The following is an 18,158-nucleotide window of genomic DNA, read 5'->3' as shown; positions in this document are numbered from 1 at the left end:
AACTATTATTATTTTTTTAGTGCTTGTAGAAAATATAACTGTATAACAGTATAAAGTTGCGTCCGAATAATTCACTTATTTCGGTGTGCTTTGCAAATAAAAACGTAAATAAAAATTTATTAAAGATGAAATAAATAGTATGCAGCAAATTCGTAAGGGTTGTTTCGGCTTCAGTCATTAATTTAAATTTCTTTTTATTTGTGAGCCGATTATTTGTTGCATCTATGCGCCATCTTGTGGTTAATTTGAGAACAGAAATTAAATTGAAACAAACAAAAAAAAAGACTATTACGAGAGCACGCAAGCCTGATCTCTTAAAATCATTTTTATGCAAATATGGTGATAGAACAGTTGGTCGTGGGCGGGCTGGACTATAAGACTACAAATGAAAGTATAATTTCAATGATGAGTAATAAATGAAATAGTATTAATGGAGATATTGAAAAAAAAAGAGACAGCACAATAAAATGGATTTCTATTTAAAACTTTATAAAAACTCACTCTTCCACTTAAAGCCATTTCAGGACACACTATAAAACACATAAGTCAGCACATACTTTCTTGGGGGTTTTTATTATTATTTTTTTTATTGTAAAACTACGTCTTTACATACATACAAAAAACTGATTCATTGTTCATTTACTCTTCAGTCAAGTATATTCTCCACAATACATTTCACTAGAACGTTACTTTTTAATAAAAAACACAATCATTTTTAAATAGAAAAGCAGCAAACATAAATAACACAGTCCCATACTGTTCCCTACATATGGGCTAGCTGACAGGGGCCCCAGTCGTGACGAGTTTGTAGTAGGCCCCCCTCTTTGCCATCAGTCCGTTGTGTGTTCCCTGCTCTATGATGGCTCCCTGGGACATGACGGCGATGATGTCTGCGTTCTGGATGGTGGACAGTCTGTGGGCGATTACGATACAGGTCCGGCCTTTCCTCGCCTCGTCTAGAGCCTTCTGCACGGTCTGGAAACATGAACACAAAATAAAACTCAGAACAAAGGATTTTAATTTGGATTTATGGATAAGAGGTTTGCAAAATTAATCATTATCCAATCGAAAATGCAATTTGAATGGGCGCATTTATCAAATCGTAAAGGCTGAAATTTTTGAAGTGTCACAATTTTCCCACAAACAACTCTTATTCTGCATAAAACTTTACCTAAACTCATAGACTGTATATATAAATGGACATAGTGAACCCACTAGCCGCCGTGTTCTAAATACAAAGTGAACATGGCGGCTCTATCGACTCTGGCTCCAATTGACTTCACACTGGAATATTGTCGCCCTTCTCTCTATAACTGTTGCAGTGAGCCTCGTCATTTTGGTCTTAAAATGTTCGTTTTAACCCACTCTTCATGATCCTGGTGTTTTTATTTCACTATTTTGTCTGTAAATAAATTCTTAATCCTAATAAATAATAAAACCTCTGCTTCAAATTCGCTCCTCTAACTGAGTCTGTGCCTGAAAAATAAATCAGATCAAGTATATAAAAAGCACATTTAAACCAGTTAAAGTTTACCAAAATGCTGAACAACAATAATACAAATTAAATATTTACAAAATAAAGAAAAAACACAGTAAAAATACAGTATAATATAAAACCAAGATGTCAGTCTGTCCAACTCAAATCAAATGCCAATGAGAAAAGGTGCGTTTTTAGTAAAGATTTAATGTGCTGCTGCAAGGGAGTAGGTTTGGGGACATGTCACAACCAATATTTTGCGGAAAACAAAATAGTCTGTACCAATATTTACCATTTTAATATTAATATTAATATTAATATTTTAATTGCTCATGTTAATACAATGAAAAAGCACCACTGACTTTTAATATGGGACTTTTAAACGTTAGATCTTTGGCAAATAAATCCTTTATAATTAATGACATGATTGTAGATCGGCCTCTTGATTGTATGTTTTTAACAGAGACATGGACAGGCACAGATGGAGCCGTAACACTAAACGAAACCACACCTCCTAATTATAGCTATTCATATTCCTCTCGCCTTGATAAAAGAGGTGGTGGTACAGCTACAATCTTTTGTGCCAAACATAATTTCAAAAATATTTATTTTAATCAATACCCTTCATTTGAGCATCACTCCTTGGCCTTAACAAACCCCTCCATTCTCTTTATATGTATTTACCGCCCGCCCAAACATTCCTCCTCTTTCATGGCAGATTTCTCAGACCTCCTGTCCATTGCTCATTCAAATTACAATAGAATTATAATTGTAGTGATTTTAATTTACACATTGATATCAAATCAGACTCACTAGCAACAGAGTTTTTAAACCTTTTAAACTGTATGAATTTTAAAAACAAAATGTTTCACAGCCCACCCACAACAGAGGCCGTATATTAGATTTAGTAATTTCCTATGGAATATCAGTAAACATGGCCTCTGTTGTGGACGTGGGATTTTCAGACCATGCCTGTGTATTTTTTAATATAACATTGAGCAACCCCCCATATCTGAATGCATTGTCAGAAAACGCTGCATTACTGCTGAAGTTACAACAAACTTTACAGAAATACTAAACAACACTCCAACCCCTATTTTACCATCTTCATGCGATCATATTGTAGAATATTTTAATAATAAACTAAAATCTGCTCTTGATGCTGTAGCACCGCTAAAAGTGAAAAATGTGAAGACAAAAAAGTCTCCTTGGATAAATGAAAAAACAAGACAACTAAAGCAAAATTGTAGGAAAGCAGAAAGAAAATGGCGCAAGAATAAAATTACAATAAACTATGAAATTTATCGTGAACATATGAGAAAATACAACAATAGCATTAAATGTGAAAGACAAGCATATCTCTCTCAACTCATACATAACAACATAAATAATCCTAGGATGCTATTTTCCACTATTAGTTCCGTTATCGACCCTGTTTGTAATTGGTATGAACCAGCCAACATGCCAAACTGTGAGGATTTTCTGACCTATTTCAGCAGTAAAATTCAGTCGATTAGAGCTGACCTGCGACAGATCCAACCAGGCATTGTCTGTAATACAAGTCCTTTGGTTTTATCAACTTGACACACACTTGATAGTTTTGCCCTGGTTGATGCTACGACTCTTAACAAAATTATTTTACAATTAAAACCAGCCACCTGTTTTTTAGATCCTATTCTACATCGCTTTTTAAATCAGTTTTTAAATTTTTTAGCCCAAGAAGTTCTTAACATTGTAAATTTTTCGCTGCAGACAGGGGTTTTTCCTACAGCACTTAAAACTGCCATGGTCAAACCTCTGCTTAAAAAGGATAACTTGGACTCCTCCCTGCTCAGTAATTACAGACCTGTGTCAAATCTGCCGTTTTTAAGCAAAATTTTAGAAAAATTGTTTTTTAACCAGGTTAGTGATTTTATGATTTCTAACAATATTTTTGAAATTTATCAATCTGGCTTTAGAGTTCAGCATAGCACAGAGACTGCATTATTAAAGATTCTTAATGATATAAGATCCAACTTAGACAAGAAAAACCTGTCAGTCCTGGTGCTGTTGGATCTCACGGCAGCATATGACACGGTAGACCACTGTATTTTATTAGATAGATTACACTATACACTCGGCCTCTCTGGATCTGTTTTTAACTGGTTCAAATCATTTTTAACAAACAGGGATTTTTATGTTAGTCTTGGGGAACACTCCTCCGCAAAATGTAAAATGGAGTGCGGTGTTCCCCAAGGCTCAATTTTAGGTCCAACCCTTTTTAACCTTTACATGCTGCCACTAGGACAGGTCATCAGGAGACACGGTGTTAACTTTCATAGCTACGCTGATGATACCCAGCTCTACATAGCCGTGTCTCCTGGTGACCTGAGCCCGATCGATACCCTTTTTAACTGCATTTTAGATATTAAGTCCTGGATGGCAGCAAACTTCCTCCAGCTCAACCAGGGCAAAACTGAGGTTTTAATTATTGGTCCTGAAGCTCAGAGAGAGAGGCTCAAAGCTAAGCTCCAAACCTACTCACTGAACCCCTGTGAGAGGGTGAAAAGTTTAGGAGTTATTCTTGACAGTGAGCTTAGCTTTGAGCCACACATCAGGTCCATCACTAAATCTGGTTTTTATCATCTAAAAAATATTGCCAGAGTCAGACCTTTTCTTTCTCAAGCCAGTGCAGAGACTTTAATACATGCTTTTATTACAAATCGTGTTGATTACTGTAATGCTCTCCTTTCTGGTCTTCCAAAGAAATCTACAGCTCCATTGCAGCTCCTCCAAAACTCTGCAGCCCGGCTGCTGACGAGGACCAGGAAGAGAGAGCACATCACCCCAGTACTGAAGTCTCTGCACTGGCTTCCTGTGAGCTTCAGGATAGATTTTAAAGTTCTTTTATTGGTTTATAAAGCTCTTAATGGTCTTAGTCCTATTTATTTATCTGATCTGCTTTTATCATATGAGCCCTCTCGGACTCTCAGGTCCTCAGGTAGTCTTCTTTTAGCTGTCCCAAGAGTCCAAACTAAAACTCACGGTGAGGCATCTTTTAGCTTTTACGGCCCCCGTCTGTGGAACAGTCTGCCTGAGGATCTGAGGTCCGCTGCGAGTGTTCATATTTTTAAAAGTAAACTTAAAACATATCTTTTTAATTTAGCTTTTAACTGAAACTTTTACCTGTTTTAACTTAAATTATCATTATTATTGTTTATATTATGGTAGTTTTAAATTAAATTATCATTACTATTTTATTTGTCTCCATCTGGTCTTAGCTATACACTTTTAATTTTTACTATAACTTTTAAGAGCTTTATGTTATTAGTTTTTTAGTTTTTATGTTTCTGTTTAAATTGTGGTATGGGGGGGGGGGTGTTTAATTAATGTATTAAAAATGTTTCTGTTGCATGTGAAGCACTTTTGTGCTACATTTCAAATGTATGAAAAGTGCTATACAAATAAAGTTTGATTGATTGATTGATTGATTTTTATTTTAAGAAACAAAAAAAACAAATTTATTCTGATATTTTTCCAAACTCAGTAGTATTAATTTAACACGTTTTAGTTCACATTTTGTTTATTAGATGTTCTGAGATGTATTCAGTGACATGATGACAGGGTTACTCCTGCCGCTGTTTCAGGACAGGGCCGCACCTGAAGATGGCGTCTTGAGCTGGCGTGAGTGAAGAAAACTTTGAAAAACTTTTCAAAAGGAACTTACTTGCCTTCATCTTCAATTGAACTTGTCTTATAATGAGTCGCCACAGAAAAAGACTCTAGACTCTACTGACAATATTCCATGGAAAAATGTACGGACACGACCTCACAAATACCTCATCACCAACAAGCAAAGGGAAATCTGCTACAAATTTCTACATCGCTGTTATCTGTTAAAAAATCATCTTAGAAGGACAATGTTTTGGCTGTTCAATGCACAAGATCCCAAAAATGCAACAGTTGTATTATTTATTTTGAGAGCAAGAATTTTATACGCTAATGTTATTTGTTATCTGGAATGTTTTTCTTTTGCACAACAGCCCAAAATGTTCTTAAAATTTGAAAAAACGAAAAAGTAAAGTGTTGAAATATTCCGCATAGTGTGGTTGTGTTGTGTGTACAAGTAATAATGTCCCTACCAAACCTACGCCCTTGTGCCACAGTGACTTGTATTACTTTGTCAATTCATATATCAGTCTTTTTGTCAATTGTTCTGGACATTCTTATTATTAAACAATAAATCGCAAATGTAATCACAATCACAATGCTTGTCAGAAAAAATCACAGTTAGACATTTTCCACAAATCCTTCAGCTCTAGTGGACATTTGAGTACCTGTTCACTCTCAGTGTCCAGCGCTGAGGTGGCCTCGTCCAGCAGGAGGATCTTGGGGTTTCTGACGATGGCGCGGGCGATGGCGATCCTCTGCTTCTGTCCTCTGGAGAGCTGAGAGCCCTGAGCACCAACCTGAGTGTCGTATTTCTGTGGCAACCAGAGAGAAAATGTCACACATCAGAACGAGTTATGTTTTAGAGTTTAGAGTATAGACAGAGTACAGTACAGTACATGACGGCTTCACTGCTTCATTAAGCGTAGAACTTAAAGCGAATATGACAACTTAAACTACTTATTTCAGGGGCTATTTTCTCAAAAACAAACCTGATATGTTTTTGACGAGGTAATAACATTAACCCTCCTGTTGTCCTCATATTCTGTATACACCCCGGGTCCTCCCGGTCAAAATGACCCGTCTTCACTAAATCCCCAATAAAAGCAGTTTAATTGAATTTTAAACACCAAATTTTATTTTGCTTGAAGAAACATTCACCATAAAATGTATGAATACTTGAGTTTTCCCTTTTCACCTGCATTTCTATAGCTTTAGAAACAAAAGAAATGTGCAAAAAGGAATTTTGAATGCATTTTTATTCATCCAAATGAGTCAGATTCTTCTGGGGGGTTTTTGTTTGTATTTTTTGACAGTGAACAATGTAAGAAAATATACAATCCAAAAAAAAACAATATATCTCATTCAACCAATTAGCACATGTAGGGCAGTATGCAAATGCATAGCTGCAGATATATTTCTTACACCTACAGCACACAGTATGTGTTTTACAGTCCTTCTTTGGCAGGCAGAACCGACATCTCTTCCTCTTACTTGCCCCAGCTGGGGCAGCGGCTGTGGCAGCTGGATCCTCAGGTTGATCAGGAGTTCCTACACTCTGTATATCTTTGAAAACTGCTGCAGAGGCTTCTGTGCGGGGGACATGCTTCCTTCTTTCAATGAGTGGAGTTACAAGTGTTTTCCTAGCTGCTCCAGGAACACCCTCCTCTTGTTCTGCTTATGAGGCATCCAGGTTGGGTTGATCTCTCTCCAAATCACAAAGGCATTGTACGAGGAAACATTAATAATGCTGTGGAAGATGACCAGGGGCCAGCGGGCAGTCATCCTTCTGCAGCTAGTCTAGGATGATGACGCTCGCTAATGCCAGCATCTGTGTGCAGTGTGCTCAGAAGTACTACATGCTTATTTTTCTTTGGGATGTAGGAAACTAGGGTGGTGGTGGGTGTGAAGGTAAACTTTGATGAGAAGACCTCTCTCTCCTTTGTTGCAAGCAGTGCAGGTGGGAGCTCAGGCTTGTTCTTTCGAACTGTGCCAACCATGGTGATCTTCCTCTTCAGGAGCTGCTGTCCAAGTTCATAAGAGGTGAAGAAATTGTCACAGAAATCAGCTCTAGAGCCTTTTGGACATTATAATGCAAACTCATGGCTTCAGCACAAAGAGAATTCAGGGTAATGTCATCTGCAGCACCTTTATAACTTCTGGAAATTCACAGATCAAAGGCACTGTCCATGAGAAGGCCACCTGTCTTGTCTTCTTTACATCTGCTACTGATTGATCTGAGAAAGAACTAAAACATTCTCACATTCTGTGGTGTATAAATAACTCTGACCGTGATTTTAAGAGAATGTCACTGTTGGGTCGTTTTGACCTTTGTACCTTTTTTGTACAGCATGTATGATAATGTGAATAAAGGCAACACTTCACTTTTCCTAAAGTTTGGGTCAATCTAGGAAAAGTCATAAAATTTCAAGTTCAAAAATGATCGTGAAGGTGATTTTGGGGGGTTTTAACAGAGTGGCAGATCATTTTGACCCAAGGACAACAGGAAGGTTAAAATCTAAAAATATTATTGGTATTATATAATAATATTATTGCTGTCATTAATTAAACAGCTGAAGAGTCAGATCTTTCTTGTGCAAATGTTAAGTCAATGTTTAATTGTGCACAAATTGTTCCTGCATTTTGGAAGTTAATGAATACGGGAATTTATTGTTTCTGGCAGGTCTGCAGAATCAATGAGTAAAGCACTAAAATATGAGATGAGAGAAAGTTTTGTTTGTGACCAATGAGCTCCTTCATTTCACATGCATCGCTGGAAAAAACAAATCACACTTTCATGTTCTGGTTTTGATATTCCTCTGTATAAAAAATAGAGACAGATGACAGATGTCATTCTGGTTTCAGGCAACCCTGTTTCAACTTATCAAGTGATACTTTGCAGCTGATGTTGTCAACATTCCCTGAAGGTGTGAAGCTAACTGTAGGCACTGTTCTGTCTGAGGCTTTATTACATTTTACTGTGCTTTATTTTAACACAGTCTGACCTAAGGCTGTGCAATTAATTGAATTTTTATCACAATTTCAATTTGTGTGTCAAACGATCTCCAGACAATCTTAAAACATTTTCGTCAATGTTTGCTAATGTGTCTGTAACTCACATCTAATACTGAGACTTTTATTTTGGCGGGTCCACTTCCTGTTTTGCTCCAGTTCCTTTAAGTTCACGCAACAGTTACGATTCTCAAACCGTGAATTATAACAAAACTCTTTTGAAAGGAAAATGCCTTATATTTTTGTTTAACAGACTAATTTATTTTACCCTCAAAAAAACGTTTGTGTGTTTTTGTTCGTTTATAAACCTTAATATGCATATATGGTATTTGCATATGTGGTATTTGGTTTTCATTCACACCTTGGGCTCCTTCAAAGAACCGCTCTTCTGTTCTGACTAACATTCTCAGCTGCAGGTGTCTTACCTAACCTTAAAATTAGCATTACATGTGCACTGTGTTACTCCTTTCACTCCAAATAAACACCTACGTTTATCTGTAATGGTGGAATGAAACAGACTCTTGAGCTCATTCCTCTTTAAACTGACCTGGGGTAGAGCCATGACAAAGTCGTGGAGAAAAGCTTTCTTGGAGGCCTCGATGACCTGCTCCAGGCTGATGGTGCGGCTGTTGTCTCCGTACTGGATGTTCTCTAAGATGCTGCAGTCGAACAGCACCGGCTCCTGAGACACGATCCCCATCTGAGAGCGAAGGAAAGGCACGTTGATGCTCTGCGAGGGCCGACCATCAACCAACTGTAAAAAATAAAAAATAAAAGCAAATCAAAAGTCTTTTATTACACAAAATTGACTCTTGGTGCAAGCTAAAAACAACAAACTTTTATGTTTTTGTGTGCTGATTTCTGTACTGACCACTTGGCCTTGGTCGGGGTCGTAGAAACGTTCTAGCAGCTGAACACTGGTGCTCTTCCCACAGCCGCTGCTCCCCACAAACGCCAGAGTCTGCCCCGGCCTCACCGACACACTCAGCCCATTCAGAACCTGCGTGTCCGGCCGCGTCGGGTATGTGAACTTACAGCCCTGGAACTCGATCTGACCCCTGAAATCATCCTAAAAAAAAACAGGAAAACAATATTAAAGGGGAAATATTATGTAAAATTTACGATTATGAGTAGTAACCGGGTAAAGTAATGTTTTCTCGTCATTGCCCAGAGTTGTATTTTAATCATGGACTCTATAAAGAAGTGGACGAAGGGAGAGTGAAAGAGGCTCAGCTCATTTCGAGGTTCGCAGTTATAGGAACGCTGTCATTCAAACCTATTAGCAACATCTATTGGGAGTGACTACAGGGAAAGAAGGGGTCTGATTTGTCTGTTATTCATGTTCATATCTTGATTTATGGACAAAATAGCTAAATAAAAGTAGTAAGTGTGGGTTAATATGAACATTTTAACCCTCTCCAGGCAGGCGTTGCAGATTTGCAACAGCTAAATGCCAGTTACCTATTTACTCCAAATCCATATTTTATGAACTTTTTTTTACTCAGGAGCCTTTTTTCCCATCCATGCTGATAAATGTGGACGATGTAGACTGTGCAAAAATGGCTACACACAAACAGCCTGCCAGAAGTGCAAAGTACTTTTGTTGTTTATAAAGGATAAAAATTGTTTCTTGGAGAACCACACGAAAAAGTGATGTTGTTCTGCCACTGTAAAGCTGTTACACTGTGCTTTATGTTTTCATTGTTATAAAAAGTGGTATACACATGAAGTTAGTGTTCATTTCATTTTCAGTCTTCAGTGTTAATTTAACACACTGGACTAAAGCTGCAAATCTGCAACATCCCAGGAAGCAATGGATGTGAAGGTCTCTCTCAAAAAAAAGTCAGGATTGTATATTACTACCCCATATGATCATTTTCCCCAAATATCAGATTTTTTCCAGTTACTAAAATTTAATTTGAGCCTGAGAGGGTTAAGATCAAAATGACAAGTCTGACAGCTGGAGCTGGACGAGCACCCATGCTTACTTGATATTTGGAATGCAGCGGCTAAGGGATTAGCTGTGTCCATTTATGTCTATAATTTTAACAGACATTTATGTTTGAGTAATCCTGTATTGTCCTGCATTTGAGGCCCAAGTGCTCAGAAAATTGGTGGTGAAGTCAGTCAGGAAGTTAATCTGTAATTAGACTGGCTGACACACCCGTGTTGTGTTTTCGCATTACACCACTACGTTACTGCAGTTTGATAGTGTACCAGCTTTGGTTTGACAGAAGACTGCCAGAAAGCCATCTACTGGTATCAAAAAAGTCAAATAAACTTACAGATGGAAGCTTAAAGGACCATTATTTTAGACTAATTCATCAGCCAGTTTCACTTCGTGGAAACCGTCTGACCTTGCAGCATTAGAATTCATTCGCTCAACAATAGGCGGATACTTTTTTATTTAACCAGTCGCTGCTATTTGGTCATGACGTATGTAATGCGCCGGTAATGAGGCTAACTGGTATATTAAGCTTTTCCCAAATTTCGTAGGAAGAAGGGCAATAACGTCTTTCCCCTTGATAAAATTCACCAAACATTCTCTTTGTTCCGGCTTTAAATCCTCGATCTCGGGAATCGTTGCCATCACAGAATGTATGTCTTCATCTTCCATCTCAACCACTGTGTTTACTGTTGTGCTGTACCACAAAATGGACCCAGACAGGTGCTTGAGTTTGACGTCATGGCTTCACAGCTCTTCGCAGTCTACAACTTTCAGAGTTCTTGCAAAACAAATACGTCCTCTTTTAAAAACACTAAGTAAGAATTTGAAGTTACATTTGATACTAACCCATTTCTGTCCATCTGTGGGGCTGTTGCTGATCTTGGGCACTCGGTCGAGGAGTTTGAAAAGCTGAGCGGCGGCGATTTTGGCTTTGGCGTAATCTGGAGTGAAGGACGAGGCTCTGCCCAGCGCTGTGCCACTGACTACAACTGTAGCAATGACCCTGGAAACACAACAATGCACCTTTGTAGTATACTTTAATATACTCCCAAAACAGGGAAATGCTATCTATCTATCTATGATTCCTTATATTTTTATTTAAAAGTCCTATATTACAGAAAAAAAAGATTCTTGTGAGCTTTAAATCATGTCATAATGGTGTTACCTCCTCAAAAACATACCCAGAGTTATGTTTTGTTTCATTCACACGTTTAAGTAAACCTGGTTTGTTAGTTTGTCTACATCTCCAAAGCTCGAAATGCTCTGTACCACCTTGTGATGTGGTGGTAGTTTTCAACTTTCCAATTAATAGCTACCATTCAATTTTAGTTCAGTAGAGATTCTAGGGCTGTCAAATCATCCAAATTATTCAAGTAAATGTGCGCTTACTGTGATTAAGTGGTAATATAAGAAATGTTGCACTGTTTTATACTTCATACAATCTCGACTGAACAAAAGGAAAACAAATATTTAAACGGTAAAAGCAACAACTTCAGGTTATTCTGGATTATTAAAGAGTAAAGAAGTTCAACTTTAAGACTACGTCCACACGACAACGCTCCTGGATTTATTTATTTTTTAGTGGGTTGAAAAAAAATCACATCCGCATGTTGGATCAATAAATATTCACATCCAGACGACAACGGAGCACTGAGTAAAAACGATGTAATACATCTGCCACACCTGTATGTGGTGCTGTTAACATGATAATAATATTTAATAATGCATATCTCATCACAGTTTTTTTTTTTTACTTTAATGTAATTTAGCCTATTTTAAATTTTCATTTTTAGCCATAAGATTGGGATGAGAATTATTAGAATAACTTGGTCTCCAAATCCAACAGTTTAAATACGCATGTGTAATCTTTGTTATTGATCCGTGTGCTCAATCTGTGGTGAGTGTTGTTACGATTAGCGTTAGCATCGTGTCTCGGTTGCCGGGTAATAGGAGCAGCTCTGTGGACTATACCTGTCCCATTTTGGCAACGGTCTTGCAGTCTGCTGAGGTTAGTTCGAGGGTTGCAGCCTTTGCTGCATCGGGAGACTCTGGCGATGACAAGGTCGTGACGTCATTGTTTTCCAAAAGCTGCGGTTTGCTTGTCTACATGACAACTCAACACTGGCGTTCTCAGATTTCTCCACTCTGGAACCCGTTCTCCCCTCCTTGAACCGTCACCTTATCGTGGTGGAGGGGTTTGAGTGCCCGAATGATCCCGGGAGCTATGTTGTCGGGGGCTTCATGCCCCTGGTAGGGTCACCCAAGGCAAACAGGTCCGGGGGGACGGGTCAGACGAAGAACGGTTCAGAAGCCCCTATGATGAGTGTACGAGCAAGGCCAGTTACGTCGCCCGGATTGGCGTCACCGGGGCCTCACCCTGGAGCCAGGCCTGGGGTGGGTGCTCGCCAGCGAGCGCCTGGTGGCCGAGCCTCCCCCCACGGGGCTCGGCCGGGCTCAGCCCGAAGGAGCGACATGGGGCCGTCCTCACGTGGGCCCACCACCCGCAGGAGGATCCATATGGGGCCGGTGCAGAGAGATCTGGGCAGCAGTCGACGGCGGGGGCCTCGGCGACCGGATCTCCGGACATGGAGACTAGCTCTGGGGACATGGAATGTCACCTCGCTGGGGGGGAAGGAGCCTGAGCTTGTGCGGGAGGTTGAGCGTTACCGACTAGATATAGTCGGCCTCACCTCCACGCACAGTTTGGGCTCTGGAACCCAACTCCTTGAGAGGGCTGGACTCTCCATTTCTCTGGCGTTGGCCGCGGGGAGCGGCGGCGGGCTGGTGTGGGCTCATTGCCCCACAGCTCAGTCGCTGTGTGTTGGAGTTCACCCCGGTGAACGAGAGGGTCGCGTCCCTGCGCCTTCGGGTCGGGGACAGGTCTCTCACTGTGGTGTCGGCCTACGGGCCGAACAGCAGTGCAGAGTACCCGGCCTTCTTGGAGTCCTTGGGAGGGGTACTAGACAGTGCACCGACCGGGGACTCCGTTGTTCTCCTGGGGGACTTCAACGCCCACGTGGGCAACGACAGTGACACTTGGAGAGGGGTGATTGGGAGGAACGGCCTCCCCGATCTGAACCCGAGTGGTGTTTTGTTATTGGACTTCTGTGCTAGTCACAGTTTGTCCATAACGAACACCATGTTCGAGCACAAGGGTGTCCATAAGTGCACGTGGCACCAGGACACCCTAGGCCGGAGGTCGATGATCGACTTTGTCGTCGTGTCATCTGATCTCCGGCCGCGTGTCTTGGACACTCGGGTGAAGAGAGGGGCTGAGCTGTCAACTGATCACCACCTGGTCGTGAGTTGGGTTCGCTGGCGGAGGAGGAAGCCGGAAAGACCTGGCAGGCCCAAGCGTGTAGTGAGGGTCTGTTGGGAACGTCTGGCGGAGCCCTCTGTCAGAGGGACCTTCAACTCGCACCTCCGGGAGGACTTCTCCCGGATTCCGGGGGAGGCTGGAGATATGGAGTCCGAGTGGGCTTCATTCTCGGCCTCTATTGTCAATGCAGCTGCTCGGAGCTGTGGGCGTAAGGTCTGTGGTGCCTGTCGCGGCGGCAACCCCAGAACCCGGTGGTGGACACCGGAAGTAAGGGATGCTGTCAAGCTGAAGAAGGAGTCCTATCGGGCCTTGCTGGCTCGGGGGACTCCTGAGGCAGCTGACAGGTACCGGCGGGCCAAGCGTGCTGCAGCCCGTGTGGTCGCGGAGGCAAAAAACTCGGAGCTGGGAGGAGTTCGGGGAGGCCATGGAGAAGGACTATCGGACGGCCTCAAAGAGATTCTGGCAAACCGTCCGGCGCCTCAGGAGGGGAAAGCAGTTCTTCACCAACACTGTTTACAGTGCGGGGGGAGAGCTGTTGACCTCGACTGGGGACGTTGTCCGGCGGTGGAAGGAATACTTTGAGGATCTCCTCAATCCCACCGTCACGTCCTCCGAGGAGGAGGCCGAGGCTGGGGACTCGGAGGCGGACTCATCCATCACCCTGGCCGAAGTCACTGAGGTGGTTTGGCAAGCTCCTTGGTGGCAAGGCTCCGGGGTTGGATGAGATCCGTCCTGAGTACCTGAAGTCTCTGAATGTTGTGGGGCTGTCTTGACTGACACGCCTCTTCAACATCGCGTGGCGGTCGGGGACAGTACCTCTGGACTGGCAAACCGGGGTGGTGGTCCCTCTGTATAAGAAGGGGGACCGGAGGGTGTGTTCCAACTATAGGGGGATCACACTTCTCAGCCTTCCCGGTAAGGTCTATGCCAGAGTACTGGAGAGGAGAATCCGGCCGATAGTCGAACCTCGGATTCAGGAGGAGCAGTGTGGTTTTCGTCCTGGCCGTGGAACACTGGACCAGCTCTACACTCTCCATAGGGTGCTCGAGGGTTCATGGGAGTTTGCCCAACCAGTCCACATGTGTTTTGTGGATCTGGAGAAGGCATTCGACCGTGTCCCTCGTGGTGTCCTGTGGGGGGGTGCTCTGGGAGTATGGGGTCTGGGGCCCTTTGCTAAGGGCTGTCCGGTCCCTGTATGACCGGAGCAGGAGCTGTGTTCGCATTGCCGGCAGTAAGTCAGACCTGTTCCCGGTGCATGTTGGACTCCGCCAGGGCTGCCCTTTGTCACCGGTTCTGTTCATTGTATTTATGGACAGAATTTCTAGGCGCAGTCAGGGGCCGGAGGGGGTCCGGTTTGGGGACCACAGGATTTCATCTCTGCTGTTTGCGGACGCTCTTCCAAGTCCGAGGCCATGGTTCTCGACCGGAAAAAGGTGGCTTGCCCTCTCCGGGTGGGTGGGGAGTCTTTGCCTCAAGTGGAGAAGTTCAAGTATCTCGGGGTCTTGTTCACGAGTGAGGGAAGGACGGAACGTGAGATTGACAGGCGGATCGGTGCAGCTTCGGCAGTGATGCGGTCGCTGTATCGGACCGTTGTGGTGAAGAGGGAGCTGAGTCGAAAGGCGAAGCTCTCGATTTACCAGTCAGTCTTCGTTCCTACTCTCACCTATGGTCATGAGCTCTGGGTAGTGACCGAAAAAGGACGAGATCGCGGATACAAGCGCTCGAAATGAGTTTCCTCTGCAGGGTGGCTGGGCGCTCCCTTAGAGATAGGGTGAGGAGCTCAGTCACACGGGAGGAGCTCGGAGTAGAGCCGCTGCTCCTCCACGTCGAGAGGAGCCAGTTGAGGTGGCTCGGGCATCTGTTCCAGATGCCTCCTGGACGCCTCCCTCGGGAGGTGTTCCGGGCATGTCCCGCCGGGAGGAGGCCCCGGGGAAGACCCAGGACACGCTGGAGGGACTATGTCTCTCGGCTGGCCTGGGAACGCCTCGGGGTCCCCCCGGAGGAGCTGGAGAGGACGTGTCTGGGGTGAAGGAAGTCTGGGAGTCCCTGCTTAGGCTGCTCCCCCCGCGACCCGGCCCCGGATAAGCGGACGAAAATGGATGGATGGATGGAACCCGTTCTCAAAAAACATAATTTTCACCCCCTGAAATGCCAGCTCCATGTGGACGAAAGGCCAAAATGAATAAAAACTTCACAGTTTCAACCAAAAAACGCTATCATGTGGACAGGCCCTAACACTACCTTTAACACTACCACTAAATGACATTACAGTGTGAAATGAATTTTGCATTTTGAGCTTTGGAAACTTGTTCAAACATGTGTGAATGTAGAACACACATGTAACACAACTCCAGGGATGAGGTGACAGCATTTTAATGTGACTGAATCGTCAAGTGAGTAAATTTTGTGTAATATACGACCTTTACTACTGAAAAAGTAAAACAACCAACCGGAAAACATAAGTGTACGACAGTCCCTCTGTGCTGACCAGGTATCCTCCAAACCAGTAGGAGGCAGCGTAGGCCATGAAGATGACACACTGGGCGAAACCGAAGCAGATGCCGTACACGTGGGCTTTCTTTATGGCGGCTTTAAACGGAGCCTCCAGCAGATGTTCGTAGGCCTCCACAAACTTGTTCTCCTTGGCCAAACCCGCGATGGTCCTGATGTTGGACAGAGCTTCACTGGACACCTGCAAAAAAACACAAACAGAGAAACTGGACTCAAGTCTTTATCCTGTTATCGCACGTACACATTAAAGAGATACTACAGGTAAAGTTCAGAGTTTTTTATACACATTCTTTTTGAGTCAGCTCACTTCAGTTTCAGATTGATCGTTAAATTGTCAGTGTACCATTTGTTCTTTAGAATTTCAATTAAGAACGAAAAACAATAAAATGGGAAAACAGTTTGTTATTTCAGTTTTCCATTTCAAAAACAAATAAACAAAAACAAGATTCCTGTGAGTTTGTGAAGTTATAATTATGACGAGAATCTACTTTGTGTAGGGTGACCATATTTCCATTTGTGAAAATCCGGACACTTTACCGGGGCTGGGAGGTGGGGCCTCGACATAGAGCTACATCGTCCCTCGATATATCGCGGTTCACCTTTTGCGCTCTCGCCGTTTCTCCTGCAGTCACCTATGAGCCCATCCTGACAATGAGTCCTGTTTCAGTTCTGGTTTAGTCCTAGTTTAGTCCTGGTTTACTCCTGTTTTAGTCCTAGTTCAGTCCTGTTTTAGTCCTAGTTCAGTCCTGTTTTAGTCCTGGTTTAGTCTTGGTTCAGTCCGTGGCATAGGCAGCGCAAAAGTTTGATATAATCTCGGGTTAACAGGCAGGTGCGGTCCTGTACTGCGCGGGTGTGGTCCTGTACTGCGAGTCTCCAAAAATGGCCCCGTGCAGGACTCTGTGCTGGAGAGCTCCATTATGGAATAAATGAATCTTCAGTTCGTTACATAAAGAAGGAGGAAAATAACAAAAGGACGACAGCAGCAATCAGTTTTAAGAAGGATGTAAAAAGTGTTGCACCTGTCCTGTCTGAGAAAAGTGTATAAAGTTTGTGCTGAGGGGTTTTACAGACTTAAAACAGACAGAATAATTGTAAAATATAAAGCAGACTACTTCGTGGATTTCACCTATCGCGGGTTATTTTTAGAACGTAACCCCCACGATAAACGAGGGACACTGTACTCTCACCTCACAACTTGTGCACATGGACTCACACTTGTCCCGACCAGGACGGAAAACGGAGAATTTCTTGTATGTAAGTCATTGTTAAATGCACATTTGTGCTTCGCCATGTTGCAGACTGACCGACTGTTTGTGTCTCGCTCCTTCTGAGTCAGAGAGAACTACGAGAGACGCTCAGTTTAATGCCCCTAATGAACGGTAATGAAAACCCGGACATTTGCATCACTTTATAAAAACAAAACAAAAACGGAAGCCCAGGACAGGACGCAAAATAGGGACATGTCCGGGGAAAAACAGACGTTTGGTCACCCTAACCTTGTGCTTTAAAATGGAGAGTGTTGACAGTACTCACTTGACCGGCTGCCTCCAGGGCCTTTTTGTCTTCATTTGCAAAGCCAGTCAACATTTTCGACTGAAAGAGTCCAGACAGCCCCAGGAGGGGGAGGAAGCACATGATGACCAGAGTGAGTTTCCAGCTGAAGTAGAAGGCGATGATGAAGGAGACGCAGATACTGGTGAGGGAGTTCACGATCATCCCGATCTGTGAACCTGTGGCCTGAGAAAGAGAAAGAGAATGAATGAATTATGAAACGTCTTTCCTTCTCACACAGAGATGCAGCTGTTGAGAATCAGGGGTGTAGTGGGGATTTTTTAAGTGGGGGGACACAATTGGAGACATCAGGACTGAACCAGGACTGAGCCAGGAATAAACCAGGTCAAAACCAGGACTAAAACAGGATTGGACCAGGACTAAAACAGGACTGAACCAGGACTAAAACAGGACTGAACCAGGACTAAAACAGGACTAAAACAGGACTACACCAGGACTAAAACAGGACTGAACCAGGACTAAACCAGGATTAAAACAGGACTGAACCAGGACCGAATCAGGACTAAAACAGGACTAAAACAGTACTACACCAGGACTAAAACAGGACTAAAATAGGACTACACCAGGACTAAAACAGGACTAAACCAGGACTAAAACAGGACTAAACCAGGACTGAATCAGGACTAAAACAGGACTAAAATAGAACTACACCAGGACTAAAACAGGGCTGA

At 42.8% G+C, this 18,158-nt stretch overlaps 1 protein-coding gene across 3 annotated transcripts in view; it reads right to left on the bottom strand.

The window, feature by feature from the left end:
* Positions 1 to 601: 601 nt before the first annotated feature.
* Positions 602 to 18,158, bottom strand: part of abcb11a (ATP-binding cassette, sub-family B (MDR/TAP), member 11a) — a 62,906-nt gene continuing 45,349 nt past the window's right edge. For 2 of the 3 annotated variants that reach the window (XM_055149970.1, XM_055149975.1), the window contains 7 exons: positions 17,449 to 17,652; positions 15,855 to 16,096; positions 10,932 to 11,088; positions 9,009 to 9,206; positions 8,685 to 8,891; positions 5,794 to 5,940; positions 602 to 975 (listed from right to left, as the gene is read on the bottom strand). In XM_055149970.1, coding sequence (XP_055005945.1) covers positions 775 to 975; positions 5,794 to 5,940; positions 8,685 to 8,891; positions 9,009 to 9,206; positions 10,932 to 11,088; positions 15,855 to 16,096; positions 17,449 to 17,652 — 1,356 coding nt within the window. In that variant the 3' untranslated portion in view covers positions 602 to 774. The remainder of the gene's footprint in view (positions 976 to 5,793; positions 5,941 to 8,684; positions 8,892 to 9,008; positions 9,207 to 10,931; positions 11,089 to 15,854; positions 16,097 to 17,448; positions 17,653 to 18,158) is intronic. The other variant, XM_055149979.1, reaches the window with a different exon arrangement.

This window comes from Boleophthalmus pectinirostris, unplaced genomic scaffold (assembly GCF_026225935.1).
Source record: "Boleophthalmus pectinirostris isolate CB_2022bp ecotype Guang Dong unplaced genomic scaffold, ASM2622593v1 HiC_scaffold_1, whole genome shotgun sequence".
Classification (NCBI taxonomy): Eukaryota; Metazoa; Chordata; class Actinopteri; order Gobiiformes; family Gobiidae; genus Boleophthalmus; species Boleophthalmus pectinirostris.
The sequence above is the reverse complement of the archived record's forward strand: the minus strand, read 5'-3'. Positions and strand labels throughout refer to the sequence as shown.